At 42.0% G+C, this 22,119-nt stretch overlaps 2 protein-coding genes across 2 annotated transcripts in view; both read left to right on the top strand.

The window, feature by feature from the left end:
- LOC134214901 (uncharacterized) overlaps nt 1–22,119 on the top strand; it is a 40,937-nt gene that overhangs the window by 13,780 nt on the left and 5,038 nt on the right. The window lies entirely within an intron of this gene.
- On the top strand, nt 1,409–20,794 carry LOC134210615 (uncharacterized). Its single transcript, XM_062686757.1, has 4 exons — nt 1,409–3,402; nt 3,456–3,623; nt 17,887–18,843; nt 18,929–20,794. Exons 1-4 carry the CDS (start codon nt 1,797–1,799, stop codon nt 20,527–20,529), a joined length of 4,332 nt encoding a protein of 1,443 aa, XP_062542741.1. The 5' UTR covers nt 1,409–1,796; the 3' UTR covers nt 20,530–20,794.

Below are 22,119 nucleotides of genomic sequence, written 5' to 3'. Positions count from 1 at the left end.
AGAAAGTCAAAACGGAAACGACACTCGTTAACTCACAGAATGCGTGGCATCATTACCGAAAAAAAGCGTGGTATAAACGGTATAAATCGTCCGAGTAAATACGACACTTCGAAATATTTGTCTTGATTTTGATGTTTGCAGAAACCATGGTTTCTCTGCGGCTCTATTTTTTCTGAAAAGCCTTTTCATGTTTTTCCTCATCCTCACTTTCCGGATGGGCTCCGCGTGTGTGTGCCATCAGAACAGGTGTGGAACTAATTTGTTTTCACTCAGCTTTACACAGTATGACGTCACACTTTAATGACGACTATTAAATACTAGTTTATTTGTGGACGCAGTAGCGCCCATGGCAAGTGTTTTTTTTTTTCAATAGAAACGGTTTATTAATTCATGCATTTAAAAAAATCAATGTTTTCAACGTCTGTTGTCTGTGATTTTTTCCATCAAATGCTGTGTCTGGTTGGCTAAGGTTGCCACTGGTTTTGTTTTCTGCATCTGATATTACTATAGTAAAAAAGAAATGAAGTGTCAAATATATATTTTTTTGTGAGAATTTCCCCGCGTGTTGCGTCTGGTTGGCTAGTCACCGGACAGACAAACAGGGCTATTATATATAGTATATTATATTATTCAATGGACTTAACTACGAACGTCTTCTTTTTTAATGATTCTTCTTCTTTTTGCTCGAAAAAATGACATCCGCTGCCGGCCGATGAACATTTGAGTGAATTCGGAGCTTTTAGTTCACTGGATGTTCACGTTGATTTTGTGTAAACTCTGCCCTCAGATGAGGTTTTCTTCTTACTGAAAATGAACGCGTGACATCATCGTGGTTTAGTTCATATTTGATTTATATTTGAAAGATGCCGGTGGTTTGTTTATATCAGAGACGTTATTACTATAGAGACAGGCGGATGAATGTAAAAAATTCTGGCTTCAAGTCCAGCAGACAATAAATATTTGATTGGAAGTAGAGGAAATGACGGCTTTTGTTTTATTATTGACCAAATTTTATGAAATTTTGCCACTATATTCTTTGATATGCAAAGAATGTTTATAAACATTAGCCTATAGGCTAAATTTGAGCATAATTAATATTATAGAAAACCCCCTGACAATCTCGCTGACAATAATAGAACAAAACCAGCCGAAGCCGTCATTTTCCCTATGTATCAATGGTCCACCTTTGATATGTTTTCAACGCCCAATAATACTAGGATATGTACAAGCTTGATTTATTAAACTTTTTTTTACTAAATCGGTTTCAATGTCCATTAAATTTTATTATTATTGTATTTTGCCGACTAACACAAGCTCCGTAAACGTTGGCTCACACCTTGTCATTAGTCTTGCGTCGCTCAAAAACACTCGTGATCTGTCAAACTTTTTGCCATTTTCTTCCCCCTCCGCGTTCGTTGGCTGCTGGTCTTTTCTTCATCTGCTTTTGTGCGTGTTTCTGGTGGTGGAAGAAAAAGAGTGTGTCTACGGTGCTAGCAGCAAGGCTGATGGGAAAGGCTAAAACTTTCACAGTTGTTCTGAAAATAGCCAGGAAGTGAATTTAGATTGTGGAAAAGTTGTGCATCTATGGAATCCATTGTGCAGTGCGTTTTCCGAGTGGGTTAGTGAAAATGGTGTGATGTTTTTTGCAAACGTTTAGCCATCGACTAAAACAGCAGCATCCAAAAGCACGACGACAGAAGCAGAAGAAGCAGCATAACCTTCCGCCTGTCAAAAGGAGGAGTGGAGAAGATATTTTCGGAAGGCACCGATGCAAAGGAGGAGGAAAGGTGCAAAGGATGAGTGCCGAGGAGTTTATTTATAGCGTGATCAACACTGATAACGTAGCCCAGCTGGATCTGAACGTAATCGCCAACACGCTGGCCAGCGCAGACTCGTTGATCCGCCAGATCAAGGCCCAGCAGGTGGAGAACGAAGGCCTGAAAGAGAAGATTACCTCGCTGCGAAGTTCCGCCCTGCAGATCAAGCAGCTGTATGAAGCGGAACTGGGGAAGAATCAGGGCATTGTGGATAGGGAAGAAGATTATGTAAGGCAGATAAAGGAACTGGAAGCACGGGCCGCGGCAGCGGAGAATGCCAAAATCAATGCCGAACTGCAGGATAAGGAGATCGTGGCGGATTTGGAGAAAAAGGTTGAACACTGGCGTAGCAAATGCGATGGTTTGTCATTGGACATGGTGAAAAATTGTAGCCTGTTGGCAGACAATGGCTTGCTTTCAGCGGATCAGCAGGTTAAATATCGAGAATGGAAGTGGCATGTGCAAACCATGGCCCAAGATGGTAAGGAAGTTCCAGAGGATGTTATGGTTTGTGTGAATAAGAAACGTCCATCGCGAAAGAAACGTAAATCCGAAGTAGATTATCGAGACCAAGCTACCATGACTTCAGGGCCATCGTATAGTTCCATTGGTATCAATGCAGTAGAAGAAAAGCCTGTATCAACCACGTCTTCAACGTGCACCGAGAATTTGGAAGCACACGCACCGAAATACTCAATCACTGATGATATCTTCCCAGAGGATGAATCGAAAAAAGAAACTCCTCCGCAGAAAACGTTCGCCGATAAGAGCACTATGTATTCAAGTGCCACGGTTACGCGTTCCACCTGCACGTCTGCCTTTATCAAACGAGTTGACGTTGGGGTAAATTTTCCCGAGGTAGTGTCCAAATCGATAAGCGAAATTCTGCGCGAATGTGTTATCGAACTTCCATCCTTATTAACTCCCATTTTGGATGAGATTCCTGTCCACAAAGAATCAGCATCCACTCAGACGGATCCCCCCGATCCAAGCGAACTGACAGAACTTTCAAAACCCGCTGTTGTGACCGTCGGGACCAATACCAATCTGCGCAACATTCGCCGTAAAGTGGACTACGTAAGAAAGGCGGACGGCTCGTTAGTTAACAATTTGCTCTCTTTTATCAAAAAAGAGGAGAACACATCACCGGTCGGTTCCTTGCACAACCTGCCGGCTGCCGTGTTCCAGAGCGAGTCCGCTGATATGAGCGGTGGCGGCGTTAATCCTCAGTTGACGCATATCTGGGGTTTGTTGGGTGAAACCATGTTCCGGCTGCTGGGTACCGGCCGAATGTACGACAGCCAGTGCTACAGCATCATCAACGAAAGGATAGCAATGATCAACAACCTGATCGACTCGGAAAGCAGTCGCGGAACGGCCATGCTAGGTGAAGTGTTTGCGGCGGCGGCAGCTTCTGCATCAGTGGTTTCTGACCGTACGGAAGAGGCGACCGCGAAGAAGAGTGGGGAGCAGAAGGGTACGGTTGATCGAGAACCACCAGTTAGTCGGGGGAAGTGCATGGAAGAGTACGAGGAAGAAGCCGTTGGAATACTTGAAGAGGAGGAAATGGAGCCGAACGATGAAGGTGGGTGCATTTGTGATTTTCGATTTGTTTGTATTTCTATTTGAATTTTTTAGAATCCAACGTATTGTGGGATGATCGAGCTTCCAAGTCAGACGAGGAGGTCGAGCCAAATGATGAGGAAGTCCGGGATGAACAAACGCAAACGGGAGAGTTACTGTCCGAAAATCAAGTCTGTGATTCTGACGTTGAGCGACCGGAAATATCGTTGGCGAATGATGCTAGTGAGTATCTACGGCTTATTTTTGTGTTTATTGGTAGTTCTCAGTTTGCGATGCGCTCCATATGTATATTGATGAAATCCAATGCTATGAAAGGGGTTAATTTTAGTGTCAAATTCACAGATTTTAGATCTCTTGGGCTTTATTTCAATTATCAACACATTTAGCAGTGGTTAAAAAATTACACCGCATTTCTTCATGGTCAAATAGTTAAACAAAAAATATGGTACAAATTTTGAATACCTTATACGGTTAGAATTAATTAATTTCTCGGTTTCTGAACTTTTACGGCTTTTTAAATATCACCTGATTTTTTGTGATTTTTCCGTGGGTTTTACTCATTGTTTCATTGACGCTAAAAGGTCTTAATCGACTGAAACCAAACCGTGGAAAAAATCTGGGTTTACTAATAATCTAGCACTACACCAAGCTATGACGATAACGAACTAATTCGGCGGGATTTACTCCATGATAGATTCCTTTAAAAAAAACTCCAATGAATCGCCTGCTTTTAGCGTGCTTACAGTGGCACACTAGGAGTTAACTTTCTGAAATCACTGGCGAAGGGCATCTAAGGTTCGATTACTCAAAATTAAGCTCCTTCATCGAAAAAATATTTGGTAGGCGTAGTAGTGCCCGCACCTTCCTACATAACCGGTACCAAATAGTTTTTCATAAAAAGTTCCTAATTTTGAGTAAACCCGCGTTAGATGTCTTTCGCCATACAAATTTCTGGCGGTTAACTCCTGCTGGCTATTTGCGCATATACTATAGCGCCTGGATGTGGAAGCGGCGGGTAGGAAATCAGCCACTGCCAATAATTCATTGTTTATTCTGTTTTTAACCACTAGGGTATGATGGGGCAAGATGGGTCGCCTAAGGCGAACCCTAAATATCTCAAAACAGAAACATTTTAATTCAACTTTTCAACATGGATCTATAAAAATAGCTGATAATCTGTAAGCCAAGGGTATGAAATAACAAAAACTCCACTTTTTATACCATTTCGAGCCATCTAAGTATTGCTTTCTTAAAAACAAAAAATTGACATTTTCAATAAACAAATTAACATCATTATGTCAAAAGTAATCTTAAAATGATTAAACCAGCAATGGAAAATATGTTTTGAATTCGAACTATGCCCTTCAGTATGTGCTGACCCATCTTGCCCTATTTGCAAGTTCATGTTAGAATGTCTAATTTTCGATCAAATTTATTTATTTCAACGCATGATTAGTATAACATCACCTACATTACTTATAATACGTTCACTATGTTATTAAAAATGTTTAAATTTTACATTGCTCCACGAGATTACACGTTTTATAGGAATTGTGTTTCGCATAAGAAACAATGCTGAAAAATATTTTACCTCGCCATACTCTACCAAAATCAAATTTTATCATCAAATCGAGTGATAATAAAGTAGAACCAAATTATTCCTCCTACAAAGTCATAATCTCTACCTTATAATGTACACGATGGTCAAAAACGGCCCTGACCCATCTTACCCCGTGACCCATCTTGCCCCGCCTAACCCTATATAAGAAGAAAGTTTATTAATGACTGCGGCCTAAAATTACATTCCCATAGGTTATAGGCTCAGGAATAGTATTCTAGAAGCGTTTGAAGAATCAGGATTGAAATGGAAGACGGAAAGTTCAGTATCGTAAAGCTCCAAGGCGGCGTTGTTTGGGATGCTATTAGACTGGAGGAACTCTGGGTCTTCTTGCCTTGCGAGCAAAGTGTTGCCAATCTGAAGATGGCGAGATCGATTCTAGGTCCGGGTTTTCAGCTTTGAAACATTCTCGACTCCTTGTATCCATACTCATGCAATTGCGGGCATAGAAAAGCTTTCACTTGATAACTGAGGAAATGCTAATAGAATACTAAGTTGAAAAGCAAGCCAAGTTCCATTTGGAAAGTAGACCTGTAGATATACGTGTCAGAAGCTGCCCCCCAACCCACACATTATAGTCTAGAAGGAAGGTGACACCAAAACCTGGGCTACGATCTCTCTTCTTGTGAGAATGAATGCTAACATCCCTTGTTCCGGCCATAGCTACCATCAAAAGACTATGGTGGCGTCACTCCTGAAGAGACTGCAAGGTGGAGTACAACGAAAGCGGTGCTGTGAAGGCCCACTTATTTCGGATGAATGTTACTTTTCTCAAGTCTGATGAAACTGAAGCAACCAGACCATCATTCTAGCTGACGGCAAAAAAGCAATGGGTAATGTTTTTAACATAACCGCAAGTAGACGTATTATTATTATTTAATCAGACTAAGGCCGAAGTGGCCTGTGCGGTATATAAAAGTCTTCTCCATTCGGCTCGGTCCATGGCTACACGTCGCCAACCACGCAGTCTACGGAGGGTCCGCAAGTCATCTTCCACCTGATCGATCCACCTTGCCCGCTGCGCACCTCGCCTTCTTGTGCCCGTCGGATCGTTGTCGAGAACCATTTTCACCGGGTTACTGTCCGACATTCTGGCTACGTGCCCGGCCCATCGCAGTCGTCCGATTTTCGCGGTGTGAACGATGGATGGTTCTCCCAACAGCTGATGCAATTCGTGGTTCATTCGCCTCCTCCACGTACCGTCCGCCATCTGCACCCCACCATAGATGGTACGCAGCACTTTCCTTTCGAAAACTCCAAGTGCGCGTTGGTCCTCCACGAGCATCGTCCAGGTCTCGTGTCCGTAGAGGACTACCGGTCTAATGAGCGTTTTGTAGATTGTCAGTTTGGAACGGCGGCGAACTCTATTCGATCAGGCGTCTTGCGGAGTCCAAAGTACGTACGTTTTCAGCCACTATGCGTCTCCGAATTTCTCTGCTGGTGTCATTTTCGGCAGTCACCAGTGAGCCCAAATACACAAATTCTTCTGCCACCTCGATTTCGTCACCACCGATGCAAACTCGCGGTGGGTGGCTCACATTGTCTTCTCTTGAACCTCTTCCTATCATGTACTTCGTCTTCGACGTGTTGATGACTAGTCCGATCCGCTTAGCTTCCCTCTTCAGTCTGATGTGAAGCCTACTCCATCTTCTCAAAGTAACGTGCCATAATATCTATGTCGTCAGCGAAACCAAATAGCTGGACGGACTTATTGAAATTGTACCACTCGTGTTAATCCCTGCTCTTCGTATTACCTTCCAAAGCGATGTTGAATAGCAAACACGAAAGACCATCACCTTGCCGTAACCCTCTGCGGGTTTCGAAGGGACTCGAGAATGCCCTGAAACTCGAACTACGCACATCACCCGATCCATCGTCGCTTTGATCAACCGTGTCAGTTTATCCGGAAAACCGTGTTCGTGCATTAGCTGCCATAGCTGGTCCCGATCGATTGTATCATATGCGGCTTTGAAGTCGATGAATAGATGATGTGTGGGCACGTTGTATTCGCGGCATTTCTGCAGTACTTGGCGAATGGCGAACACCTGGTCCGTGGTGGAGCGTTCGCCCATAAAACCCGCCTGGTACTGCCCCACGAACTCCCTTGAGAGAGTACCTTGTAGGCGGCGTTCAGCAATGTGATTGCGCGGTAGTTGCTACAATCCAGCTGATCGCCCTTTTTGTAGATGGGACACACGACACCTTCCATCCACTCCTGCGGCAAAACTTCCTCCTTCCAAATCTTGGTAATGACCCAGTGCAGCGCTCTAGCCAGTGCCTCACCACCGTGTTTAAATAGCTCTCCTGGTAGTTGGTCAACCCCAGGGGCTTTGTTGTTCTTCAGCCGGCCAATCTCCTCCTGGATTTCCTGGAGATCCGGAGCCGGTAGAATTATGTCCTGCGCGCGTTCTCCCAGGTCCATCACCATACCGCCATCTTCGACTGCCACATCGCCATTTAGGTGTTCTTCGTAGTGCTGCCGCCACCTTTGGATCACCTCACGCTCGTTCGTAAGAAGGTTCCCGTTTATGTCCTTACACATATCAGGCTGTGGCACGTGGCCCTTACGTGAACGGTTTAACTTCTCATAGAACTTTCGTGTGTCATTAGCGCAGTACAGTTGATGCGTCTCTTCACGATCTCGATCTTCCTGCTGGTCCTCCGGAAAATCGAGTTTTATCTGTTCCACGCCCGTTTATATCGTGCCTTGTTCGCCCTCGTGCGGTGTTGCAGCAATCTCGCCCATGCTGCATTCTTCTCTTCCACTAACTGCTCACATTCGCCGTCATACCAGTCGTTTCTCTGATCCGGGGGCACCGTGGCAAGTGCAGCTGTAGCGGTGCTACCAATGGCTGATCGAATATCTCTCCAGCCATCTTCAAGAGACGCTGCGCCTAGCTGCTCTTCCGTTGGAAGTGCCACTTCCAGCTGCTGCGCGTATTCTTGGGCTAGTCTACCATCTTGTAGCCGCCCAATGTTAAGCCGCGGCGTCCGACTTCGACGCGTGTTGTACACCGTCGAGAGTTTTGAGCGCAGGCATACTGCAACGAGGTAGTGGTCAGATTCAATATTCGCACTGCGGTAAGTGCGGACGTTCGTGATGTCGGAGAAGAATTTACCGTCGATTAGAACGTGGTCGATTTGGTTTTCCGTTTCTTGGTTAGGTGATCTCCATGTGGATTTGTGGATATTTTTGCGGGGGAAAGAAGGTGCTTCGGACTACCATTCCGCGGGAGGCTGCGAAGTTTATGCATCGTTGGCCGTTGTCATTCGATACGGTGTGCAGACTATCCGGTCCGATGACCGGTCTATACATTTCCTCCCTTCCTACCTGTGCGTTCATGTCACCGATGACGATTTTGACGTCCCGCAGTGGGCATCCATCATATGTCTGCTCCAGCTGTGCGTAGAACGCTTCTTTCTCGTCGTCAGGTCTCCTTCGTGTGGGCAGTGCGTTGATGATGCTATAGTTGAAGAAACGGCCTTTAATCCTCAGCTTGCACATCCTTGCGTTGATTGGCTGCCACCCAATCACGCGTTGGCGCATCTTACCCAGCACTATGAAGCCGGTTCCCAGCTCGTTGGTGGTGCCACAGCTTTGGTAGAAGGTAGCCGCTCGATGCCCGCTTTTCCACACTTTCTGTCCTGTCCAGCAAATCTCCTGCAGCGCCACGACGTCGAAGTTGCGGGGATGTAATTCATCGTAGATCATCCTGTCGCAACCTGCGAAACCTAGCGACTTGCAATTCCATGTTCCAAGCTTCCAATCGTAGGTAGTAGACGTAGGACTTGTATAAACGCAACGTATTTACATTTAATTTCTAACTTTTGGATCTATGAAGTTTGATTATATGTATTGATATTGGAAACGACAACTTCCATGCTGTGTAGAATTATTAGCAATTTGTTTATTCGAAACTTCTGGAAATAAAACTAGTAATTAAATACATAATTAGAATTGCTTTGTTTCTAACTATTAAGCCCTTATTTACTCAAGCAAATGTATAGGGCATTTAAAGATTTCTTGTTGATAATAGTATTTGAAGTTTAAAAATTCTAGTAATAAAACTTTTAGACTTGGGTAACATGTGCTATTTTAGGGGAACTGTCCCGTTTTCCAAACAAAGAAATACAGCACAAATTTCGTTGCTTCTTTTTGCTTACTTACGTGCTTACTGCTGAAAAAATCACAACAATAAGAAACAAGTCAAGTCAAACTAAAATAGAGGAGGTACTGCTAATACGTCAACGAAAAATTATTTAATTTTTTGATTTCAAACTCCGAGTCTACCTACATCAAGTTTAATAATATAATTTCTCAGAAAATGAATAACAAATAATAAAATAATGTTTATTTAAATATTCTTCTGGAAATTATTTTTTGGGGACTTTTTTAAAACATTTACATGTAAAACAGTAAAATTTTCTAATCTAAAATGGATATTAAAACTATTGCTGATTCTGCATCTTTACTTGCTAATGCCTTCTGCGAATAAATGAAAGTAATTATTTTAATCAGATTTTTATTTTCATCAGTGTAGTTATTTTTTTTTTGCTGGGGTATCAGAACTGTTATAGTATAACCACAGAGAAACAGACGTCTCACTTAGAACAAAATGCAATCAAAATCATCGTCACGGAAACATTGCTGCCCAATGCTAAAATCACTGTGTGTGGCCAAGCGGGTACCAGATGGCGGTAGTGAGTGAGACGTCTGTTTCTCTGTGGTATAACCACAGTTAACAGATATTAAGGCTAGAACAAATTTTATTGAAAATCCTGTGTAAACTTTTAATTGATAAACGTTGGCCCACTACTGCCATCTACTCAACTGATTGCGGCAGTACATACGGACGCAGCTGATTATCAATCGTCAAACGCAGCCAATGCATTTAAAAGCCGCATTCGGGCTGCGTTTTCAATAACAATGATCCTTGCGCGATCTCCAATCGATTGCCAAACACGGTCCCAATAAGGTATCAGTCAAAACGATTAATGCAAGAGATGGCGTTTTTTCAATGGTAGTAAAATCGAAATTGCATCACTATTAAACTACTAATCAGTGCAAACTAAGTGCAGAATATAATCTTTTCACCTCATACTTTATTCCTTATCACTACTTTCTTCTAAAACACCACCATTTTCCATAAGTTTGAAAAATACTTGATTTTCCCATACATTTTATCGATTTCCAACTACCATTCTTCCATGAGCTCATGGTGAAAATTGTGAAAATCTCAGAACATAGAGTAGCAGGCTTAACAACACAGATAGAAACGCCGGTATCGCCACTCAGTGACGGGTAATCCCAGGCCCGTTCCATTTCTTCTACTTTATATCTTTTCATATATTTCTTATCTTCTAGCAATTGCTAAAACTGGAAGTGGGATTTCATACTGTTTTCATCTTCTATGTTCTACCTACATCTTGACTAGTTCTAGCGGTTTAATATGAGCGAAAAAGCTCGTTTCTCACGTCCAATTTAGATATGAAAGGGTTCTGGAGTAGCAACTACGGAAATGCACGGTTATCCTGCTCATCATCAACCAAATCAAATGTGAATCAGTTAGCAATATATCAAATTTGAAAAATAGGCACCCAAGAAGATCCAAGTGTGTTGTGAAAATGGTGTGGTTATATCCGATGCATCTCAACTATGATCTTTTTCTTCACGAATGGAATTTGTTAAAATGCGAAAAGTGAACCTCAAGTAAAGAGTACAGAATTTAGGAGTATTGGTACCAGAACCACGTCTGCTGGTGAGCGTTGTTAAATCCATTTTGCGACCCTTCGAGATCAGTCTCGAAAAAAAAATTAGAAGTCATTCAGAACTTTTTGATTGAAATTATGTCAGAAATATCACATTTCTATAAAAAGATTCTGTTTATTAGCAATTAAGAGAATATACCAAAAAACTAGTGTGGATTTGAATGAATTGGTCGAAAAAAAACTAATTAGATTAAAACGATTTTTTAATTCCAGATTATTTGTCCACCCATTTTTAATCAACTTTAATACTAAAGTCTGCCATTTAGAAATTAAAGTTTATTAGAATTTTTGAATTTCTAATAAGAGACCATGATTTTATTGGATTTTCAAAACTATCCTCCAAATGCCACGTCGAGTTCAAAATCTCAAAAACCATTAAAATTTGTTAATAAACTATATAGCTTAATAACAGGTAAAATCGCAATTTTGAAACTTCTTCATTATTTTAATTACTTTATATTTTTCAAACAAATGGTCCTATCAAAGATTTATAAGCTTTGTGAGTCTAAACAGTTCACCGTCTAGGAATCAATTAGATAATTTTATATCATTCTTTAGCTGTTATACAGAAAACATCGAGTTCATATTAAACAACAAATGTTGTTGTATTTATCAACATAATTGTGTGACACAAAATGTAACTAACTACCCGTTCCCGTGACGCTGGGTAGATACCTTCTCTTGGTGTGTTACTTATTATGAGGTACCATGGTCACATTGCTAGCTTGTGGCTGATCCAATGAATATCATCCTCAATATCCGTGGTACTTATGAGAGTGTCGCAGTCACTGGCCTCTTGTTTCCATCATCTCCCTCCTTACGATGAAGATGGGCGTGACCAGCAGGAATCCTCATGCTTTTGTTGTTTTTCTTGATTTCTGATAGCATTCTACATAAGGATTTCAAAAATAAAAACACCAGTTTGCAATCTACGAATTATACCATAACAATACTGCAACTTGTAGTTCTATACCTTGTCACTATTTGATCACTACTTGGTCACTTTTTCTGCAATTGAAAGTCACTATTTGATCACTTTTTTGTCATCGTTGGTCACTAAAGTCACTATTTTGAACGGCATTTATCGCTACCAGCCCTGGTATTGCAGTTCCCCCTGATGATTGTTTACATTTGTTCACTTCGAATAGTCTATTAATTTAAGTGCAAAGTTGGTTGATAAAATTGCAATATGGGTGGAAAACAAATATCTCTACAGATCCGAAATCTTGTTGTGCAAGATTATTTGAACCAAGTTTAGCAGCGGAAGTCAGCAGAAAAGTTCAAAATCAGTAGAGGAGCAGTACGTGCAATCGTGGCCAAACATATTGCTTTGGGGTCAGTCGCTGATAGATCCGGAAGAGGCCGCTCAAGGAAGACAGATTCACGAACAGATAAAATAATCATTCGGAAATAAAAAATCGCCAAAAGTCACAGTTCATGCCATCAAGGAGAATCTCTCGCTCCCTATTTCGGACCGAACGATTCGTCGAAGCTGGCTGAGCAAGGGTTGAAGAGCAGGTTTACGAAGCGACTTCAGTTCATCAGCAAAATAAATAAGGCAAAACGCCTAGCGTTTGCTCGGAAATATATAAAGATGCCCAAAGAGTATTGGAGGCGTGTTTTGTGGACCGATGAATCAAAATTTGAGCTTTTCAACAAAAAGCGTCGTGAACGAGTTTGGCGTAAGGATAAAGAGGGTTTCCAGGAACGTCATTTGCAAGCCACCATGAAACATGGAGGTGGTAATGTAATGGTATGGGGATGCTTCTCCTGGGCCGGTGTGGGAAATTTGGTTCGCATCATCGGAATCATGACCGCTGATGTTTACATCGATATTCTGAAGGATAATCTTTCCGATTCTCTTCGGAAAGCTGGACTGGGCAGAGACTTCGTGTTCCAGCAGGACAACGACCCTAAACACACTGCTAAAAAGACTAAGGCTTATTTCCGCTCACGTCGTATTAAACCTCTCGAATGGCCTCCCCAGAGTCCAGATTTGAACCCAATCGATAATCTGTGGGCTATTCTGGACAATGGCGTAGTGAAAGATGGAGTTACGAACAAGGACAACTACTTTTCTGCTCTGCAGAGGGCATGGGACGAAATCAACCCACAGCATCTGCAAAACCTTCCTGAAAGTATGCCGAAACGTTTGTAGGAAGTTATTGAGGCTAAAGGGGGTCATATTAAGGGGATACGGGAAGCACGAACAATCATCAAATCGTCATCATTTTCATCATTGAATGCTTAATTTTATTTCTACAACAAGTGTGATTTTGAAAAAGTATCAGCAGCTCGTGCTTACTCGCAATCTACATGCTGATACATTTACAGTTACATGAAACAACTGAAAACCGAAATACGCCGCTCCAAAGTTACGAGGTAATAATGCTAGAAAGAGACAAAAGATAGGAAAAATAACACGGTGTGTAGTGCTTCCCCGAGTCACCTTAATTATTAACAATGGATATTCACTGCTTTGGACTATTTTACCCGTTATTAATTGGACATGGGCTTTTATTTTTGTCATACCTTTTTTGATGTTTTCCAATAAAATGTGTACATTTTTTTAGTTGTAAGATTAATCCATTTCAATAAAATCTTGAAACAATAAAAAAAGGCGTATCAACTGTTGAACCACTGTTGAATAACTATTTTCTTTAAAAAAATGATGACTGTTAAGCAAAAGTTTTTAAACAGAAAGCTACTTGTTAGAACAGTTTCAAGTTACAGTCAACCTTGACAAAAAAATAATAATAGAATAAACTAAATTCTTTAACAGTTTCCACTTTTACATGATATATGTCTTCCATTGAGTTTGTATTGTCGACACAGCTTAAGAACATTGACGAAACAATGAGTTAGCTAAACAAAGTGATTTGACGAACGCATACCCTGCACCCAGAACAAACAAAAATTATTACAGAATGATAAACATGAATAAAAGTTATAAAATAGAACACTAACACGCAATATTTTTTTTGTGTTTTCAATGTGGTCACATAAAGCTAACGAAATAAATAACTTAATAATTAGACTATATCAAGACAAAATTTTCAAAACGACTTATCTGCTTTTGCTTACCGTACTGTAAACTACCTATTCATTTTTCATTTTCATTTTGCAGCGTTTGGTGGGGCAATGAGAGCGCAAGTCAATCCAAGGCCGATAATAGACAGGGTAATGGCAGAAGAGTCCTTGCAGACCACTTGAACGCCATCGGGTAGGATAAGGATGGGGTGAAGTGAGGTTCGGATTTGGAATCGACTCGACACTAATGCAAAATGTAATTGAATGCAAACTAGTCAATGATTAAAGTGATTAAAGGTTAAAATGATAATTTCCAAAATTTTAGTACAACGTTTTTCTAGTTTTTGAAAACAATGTTTAAAATGCAATGTTTTCTTCTTTTGCCTTGGAAGCAGCTATTTTGATGTGGTTTGAAAAGTCATATCAAGACAAAATTTTCAAAACGACTTGTCTGCTTTTGTAAACAAAGATTCAAACGACGATTTGACGAATCTGATAGCTCTCCCACGCAAACTAACACCATCAATAGGTTGGTGAAGGTATCCGCTACCTGTTGATGGTGTTGGTTTGCGTGAATCAAATCAAACAAAAATTGCATTCAAAAAAAAAAAAATAAATACAATCTTATTGGGGTGAATAGATGTCCCATTCTTCGTCGTAGATTTTCTATTTTTTGTTTTTGTCTTGACAATGCTTTTTATTTATTTATTTATTTATTTATTTGTTTGATCACCTTCATCTGATCTATGTCTTAATGAAGTAAAAACTAAACCAAATTAAATTACAAAAATATTCGGTACAAACATAAATTATGGAATCAGTCAAAATACATCGTCATTAAAAACAAACAAACAGTTAAGCCAATAATGTTGTCAGAAGGATCATTATACAAATAACACAAAACATTCATGATCAGTATACGGTAACCTAGCCTAGGTAACAAAGTCGAATTGCTGGAACCTTTCGTTGAACCTGGATACCATAAACCTAATGGGGCCATGTTGTCCATATCGGGTGTTGCGAGCGTCCGTCAGCAGGAAGTTTCACCGTCTCAAGGATCTCCCCTGGGACATAAATATTCATCTCAGAGAGAATAGCTGGAGCATCGAGCTCACCTCTCAGCACTTTACCGATAAAAGCGGCTTGCATTACAGATCTCCTGCTTTCCAGCGATGCCAGGCCAATTAAGTTGCATCGATGTTCATATGGAGGAAGACGCACAGGATCACGCCAGGGAAGGTTCCGGAGTGCCAGTCGAACAAATTTTCTCTGAACAGCCTCAATACGGTCAATCCAATTCTTGTTGTATGGACACCACACCAGTACGGTATAACCCAAAATGGCACGAACTAATGCACAGTAGAGTGATTTGAGGCAGAGAGGATCACGAAAAAAATGGATATCTTGAAGATAAAACCAAGCTGCTTGTGCGCCCTCGAAATCACATCTTCATAGTGAGACCGAAATGTCAGCTCCTTATCCATTATTACACCGAGATCTTTAACTTCAGTTTTACGCTGAAGTACTTCGCCAGACAGAGTAGTCGAAAATAATAGGGCGCCGCAATCTACAGAAAGTAATGGTGTTGCAATTTCCCACGCAGAGTTCCAAACCATTCCGTTTGCTCCAGCTCTCAAAAGAATCCAAGGTAGCCTGCAATTCCAGACAATCATCTCTGCTTGTAACGACCATATACATTTTTACATCATCCGCATAAAACACTCGCATACCGCGAGGCAATACAAACGCTGCATCGTTGATGAATAACGAAAAAAGCAATGGTCCTAAATTACTCCCCTGTGGCACTCCTGAAGCGATATGGAAGGAATCTGAATACTCCGAACCAATTCGCACTTTCATACACCGGTCTGATAGGTAAGATTTAAACCAGCTCACAAGTCCAGTCGACATTCCGAGTTTTCCAAGTTTGTGAAGGAGAATGCAGTGACTCACGCGATCAAACGCTGACTTAAAGTCTGTATATACAGTAAAACCTCCATGAGTCGATATTGAAGGGACCATCGACTCAAGGAAATATCGAGATGTGGAATACACAAACCTTGTGATGCTGTTTGAAGGGACCATCGTAGTAACCCAGAAAATATTTTTTAATATGGAATAATTTGCTTCTATGAGTCGATATCGAGTCATAGAACATCGACTCATGGAGGTTTAACTGTACCACGTCAACTTGTTTACCTGCATCCATTGAGCGGATGCACAAAGACGAGAACTCGACAAGGTTAGTAGTCACTGACCGTTTAGGAAAGAACCCATGTTGAGCAGTAGAGATGTAAGCCTTGCAGGTACCGAAGAGAGCTTTGTTCATGATTATTTCGAAAACTGTCGAGCAGGCGCTTAACGATGTTATGCCCCTATAATTTGCAATGTCACATCTTCTTGTAGATTGGAGATAGGAATGACGTTTTCCACGCGATGGGAAAGGTCGCCCTCTGAATGGAACGGTTGTATAACTTCGCCAATGGTGCCAGTAAAGCAGCAGAGCACTTTTTAAGCAGAGACGATGGAATGCCATCCGGTCCGGGTGTTGTGGAGTACTTGAGCTTTCGGAGTGCCTGTAGTACGTTCTTCGGAAATTTCAAAAATTCCAAAATCGAAACGATCCAACGGAGTATCTCGGAGGGCTTTGTCTACTTGAGATGGGCCGAGTACTGCATTCGTAAAAGCCTTCTTGAAATGCTGGGCAAATAGTGTGCACTTTTCAGATGCCGTGTCTGCAGATAAGTCACCATAATGCATGCTTGTAGGTAGCCCCTTTTCTTTGCGTTTCGTTTGGACAAAGGACCAAAACTTTTTAGGATGTAATCGCAGACTCCTCTGCGTACGATCAATATACCGTGCATATGATAAACGGTTAAAGCTAGTATATGTATTTGTTGCTAGCCAACACAAAACAACGCTTGGAGTGCGGAGTACGATTATCTGTACTTCCGGAGGGAAGACTGCTTACATCTTTTCAGTTTACGGAGATATCTGTTTGTCCATGGAGGTTTCAGCGGCGGTCGCTTGAGTGGTACATGGAGCTCAATCACACGCTGAATTTTGCGGTTGAATATGCCGATAATATCATCCAGATCCCGATCGGAATCTAGGAAGCGCCAATCAATTGATAATAGGACGGATGCTAGAAGATCATAATCGGCACTTAGAAAATCAAACTGAACCCTATCAAGAGATTGTTCAAATTGCAGCGGTAAATCCATTACTATACCGACCTCAATTGGTGGATGAGCGATATCGGCAACAACCAGAAGTTCCACTGCTTCAGAAACGCAGCAGACTGGTAACGTCCTGTCATTCACCAGGGCCAAGTCGAGAGTCCTATTGTTAGTGTTCTGTATGGGGTTCACTTGTGTAAAACCATTGAAATAAAAGTGCGTTCCCAGATCGTGCCATCCTTGATTTACTTACATCAATCTTAAATTCACCATTCTCAGAACGTGTCCAATGCATTTCAGAGTGGTTGTAGTCCCCCAGAAGAAGAGCAAAATCGTTTTGGTTTAGTCCAGATAGAATGGATTCGACGGAGTCAACATGCTCTTGGATCATATTGAGGTCATCTCTCCGGTCAGGTGGTAGATATAGAACTCCAACACTAACGAAACAGTCTGTCAGCTTTATTTTCACCCACAGTTGTTCCAGGCATTTTATGTTATACTAGCAGTCCCGACGAACTTTTTTTCGCCTAAAATTGATTTATTATCTCATTAATTCGCAAGTTATGAAGAAATTGATGTTTCATTTGTATGGGAGCCCCCCTTTCCAAAGCGGGGTGGGGTCTCGAACCATCTTAAGATCTTTCTCCGGCCCCAAAAACCTCGGCATATAAATTTTTACGTCGATCGGAGTCAATAAGGTTCAGACAGACAGAAATTCATTTTTATGCATAAAAGATGTTTAAGTATTAATTATTATTTACATCCATCATTAGTGCCAAATTGTAGACTATTAATGAAATCACACAATAAACAATAAGGAGCGCATCGTAGAATCTGGACCAAGGTAGTTTATGACAACATTTCTATTTATCCCGTTTATCAATTTCAGATGATGTACCTTCCGTAACCACATTAACTGTAGCACACTGCATCCAAACCAAAGAAAACCTCGCGAGTCCTTCTTCCCCAGGTGTCCATAACGCACCACTAGTGCCAGACAAATCGAAGACCTCCATCGAAGCATCTGCATTGCATACTGATGAATCGAATGACTTCTGCTCCCTTATGCAACCAACCGAATGCGACGACGGTAGCATAGAAAATAATCCCGAAACATGCGTAAATGATGAACTGCAGCAACAGCAGCCCGATGAAGAATCGGACGAAATTGCAAACGAGCTACGCCAGATGGAGGAAGACGTTCCCTGTAAGCCGCTGGATCGGCTTCAACCCTGTCTTATTCGAGTGCGACCATTGGAACAGGTTGAAACAAAACGTTACCTAAATGTGGTTTGCGAAGACGAGTCTGCACACACTACGGATGACGAAGGTGATAATCGCATGACAATCGTAGAAACATCACCCACTCGATCAACCGCCAGTTCCAGTTGTACTTCGATCGGAAGTAACGGGACGTTAATTTCGCCTATCAAAGTCAAAGAGACAAACGAATTGGTGAAGGACCAGTTCAAAACGCCCACCAGTCCCGCTATCAGCAAGCGCAAACTGAGGGAACGTCTTGAAGGCGGACCGTCGAAGCGGGGACGTCTGTCCCCGACGACGGAGTCGTTGCTGGAAGACGACTGGGATCATAAGTTCTCGCACATTAAGAATTATTTTACGTTGCCATCGAGTGTGAATCCTATTTTGGAAGGTAGTGGCAAAAACCGAGTGGCGCAGGAGTATTCCGAGTTGGACGACTTATGGAACTTCGGAGACGACGATAGCGACAATGAGGAAGGAGATTTTGTTGTGCCTAATAATCAACTGCTACAGCCACTGCGGCTTGAAACAAGCTCAGAGACTGGCGTTGCGATCAGTGATTCACCGGAATCACCTACAGAAGGTAGGTTAAATAATATTAATTGCATCTTACATCTGCGTTCAAATTTATCTACTTGTGTGCTTATTATTTTCTTTCAAAATTACAGAACTGCCACCAACCTGCAATACCAGTTGGAATGACTTCAAACGGCCTCTTAGCATTGACATTGGAGAACATCTTACTCCTGGTCCCACGATTAGCAATACACCAGCTTCACCTGATCCCTCCGTATTTTCAAACGATTCTCCTATGTCGCCAGTCGCTGACGGACTGGCAGAAATTGACAGCATTCGGAGCTTTAGTCAGGACGAGTCCCCGCTTTCTCCATCGCTCGAAAGTCGAGTATCCATGTACTCTGAAGCAAAAGAACCGCGGTTAATTCCACTGGAAAACCCTCTAGTGAATCGAATATTAACGGAAGCGTCTAACAATCCGATCGGAAAGGCTATTGGCTGCTATAGCACGCAAAGACGTGCTGAAGTGCTTCAGAAATTATCTTCGGAACCATCGCAGCTACAGAAGGAACGGATGCGACCACTGACCAAAGTTATCAAGGCGTACTTGAAAGGTGAATGGACGGTAAAGAATCTGGACATTCATTGCGAGCAATTACTCAATATTTCGAGAGATTCGAAGACGATATCGCAAGTGATCGTGGATTGTGTTGCTTTCTATAAGGGAAACTTGGAAGTTGACGTTCAGTGTTCTCCCCCGGCACCGCCTTTGCCCAGGGTTACCCAACAGTTGGTACTTCTGGCAAAAACGCTCAACGAAACGTTATTCATCCTGGATCGGGCAATCGTACAGGAAGTCGATCGCCGAGTTTTCAATTTAAAGTCTGAAAAATCCGATATGGAAGCAGTCACCGCAATGACTTACCTCTACATAGGAGTAGCTGACTGTAACCGACTCTATGGTTGCACAGCCAGGATGTACATCTACAAATGCTTGTATTACTTCAAATTCAAAGGACTACCTCTGATCTATTACGTACTGAAAGCCTTCCCGCATGCCCTACCGAAGAAGGCGAGTGCCTATTACGACAATTCCGATGCGATGGTTAGCACCATTCGAACTGTTCTCATGAATACCAATTTCATGGACAACTCAAGGCTCATTCCAGACGTGGCTCTGTACAAGAAGAGTGAACTGCAGAAACTACTTAAATATTTCTACGGCTACCAAACGGGTTCTCCCACGTACGAGGAACTCATAACTAACCTCATCGAGAAAATAAAAGCCAACAAGCTCAAAAACGTTGACTACTGCCTGATACTGGTTGCCAAACGCCAAGGCTACGACTGGGCCAAGGTGCATATCGTTCACAAGCATCTCTACCCGTTGCTAAACGACTACCTCAAGCAGATCGAGTCCGACCAGGGCGCCCACGACGATCAGCTCCGGTGTCTGATTTTCGCCATCTCGGCCATCCTGAAAACGCAACCCAACTATCAGGACATAACGGGTGTGATGCAAATATTCGGCAGCATAGTGCAGCGCACGGATGGCCACCAAAGGGTGCAGGAGGCGGCCGTTGCCGGACTGATGCGCTTCAGCCGGTTCGACTACGCCGATATATACGAATGGTTGTGCAAGTGGTGCCCCAAGTACGCGATTAGTGGCCGGATAAAGCTGATGCTGGCGACGTTTGTTCACCGGAAGGAAGGAAGTTTCTGGAAGCATCTCAGCCAGCGGAAGTACGTGTAGTCGTCTGTCTGTGATCTGGTGGAAATTGTATAAACGAAATGGTTATTTATTTTTGAAGGTCCAAACCTTCTCGCTTTGTAGTAAGCTTAATTTTCCATTCTAGAAGTAAGTATGGAACAAACATAAGTTAGGAAAAATCGTGAGATTCTCTATTTTTCGGGAATGCTTGGAAGAAATCGTACGAGTTTTGGATACTTTGCCTTGAATTGTAGATACTTGCAAAGTAGTCAGAGATCTGTAAATAAAGAGAACTGAAAATTTGAAACTAGCGTTTTATTCCATAAAAAGTTTTTTACATGTACAGCAATATAATAATTACGGGGATCGCAGTTAGCAGTCGATTCAAAAGTAAGGATTGCCAATGTCGCACCAAACCGCGTGACCAACATCTAGTTTGCCGCGGCTTGGCAACTAAAGTACCGGTACCCGAAGTTTCAAACCAATGTAGTTGACAAAACAACATGACACACAATAAACGATCAAATTTAACATGTTCAAGCCTATATCGAGAAAACATGGTTAATGCTAACAGCCGGGGTACGAATTTAGACAGATTCAGTCAATTTATTTGTTTCGCGGATGATATGGACTTTATCGGCCGAACATTTGCAAAGTGGCAGAACTGTACACCCGCCTGAAACGTGAAGCAACAAAAGTCGAACTGGTGGTGAATGTGTCGAAGACAAAGTACATGCTTGGGGGCGGGACCGAGCGTGACAGAGCCCGCCTGAGAAGCAGTGTTTCGATAGAGGGGGATACCTTCGAGGTGGTCGATGAATTCGTCTACCTCGGATCCTTGCCAACGGCTAATAATGATGTTAGTCGTGAAATACGAACACGAAGGCGAATCATCTGTGGTAGTCGGGCCTACTACGGGCTCCAAAAGAAATTGCGGTCAAAAAAGATTCACCACCGCACCAAATGTGTCATGTACAAAACGCTGATAAGACCGGTAGTCCTCTAGGGACATGAAACATGGACAATGCTCGAGAAGGACTTGCCACTGTTATGAGTAAAATGTCTTGTTTAAGGATTCTCTTTCTATTTAGTTGTAATTTAGGAACACTAGGATATAAGCTTCCGATCTCACTTACGGATCACTTTGAACTGATCTATATTTTCATCGACAATGCATTACAGAGTTCGATTCCAATGTATAACTATGTATTGGTACCTGTATGGAGTTACACACGAAATGTATCTTGGTCACTTCCATAAGTAGCTCAAGTTTAGTACTAAGACGTAATAGGATATTACAATTCTTTCCATTTCAGTTAATTCTTACAAGAATTTAGAATTCAGATTGCACTTTGTGCTTCAATATCTCTTACAATACAAAATAAACTTCGAATTATTATTATTATTTTTTTTTTAGTTTTCAACTAAGCGTCGTAGCTTCGATCGAGTCCTAATTGGACTCCTTTCGACATGTTTTCTCTTTCTAGATTGACGAACCGCTTCAGTCGTATGTTCGACCGGTCTCGATTTCTCAACCGTGTCTATCCCTGGTATTTCAGCATGGCTTTCTTCCGGTGCTTCTTCGGCGGGGAAACCTAAGAATTCTTCCTGTTCGTCGATGGAACTTCGCCT

The sequence above is a fragment of the Armigeres subalbatus genome, chromosome 2, assembly GCF_024139115.2.
Source record: "Armigeres subalbatus isolate Guangzhou_Male chromosome 2, GZ_Asu_2, whole genome shotgun sequence".
In the NCBI taxonomy this organism is placed as follows: domain Eukaryota; kingdom Metazoa; phylum Arthropoda; class Insecta; order Diptera; family Culicidae; genus Armigeres; species Armigeres subalbatus.
This window is presented reverse-complemented; position numbering and strand designations above follow the sequence as displayed.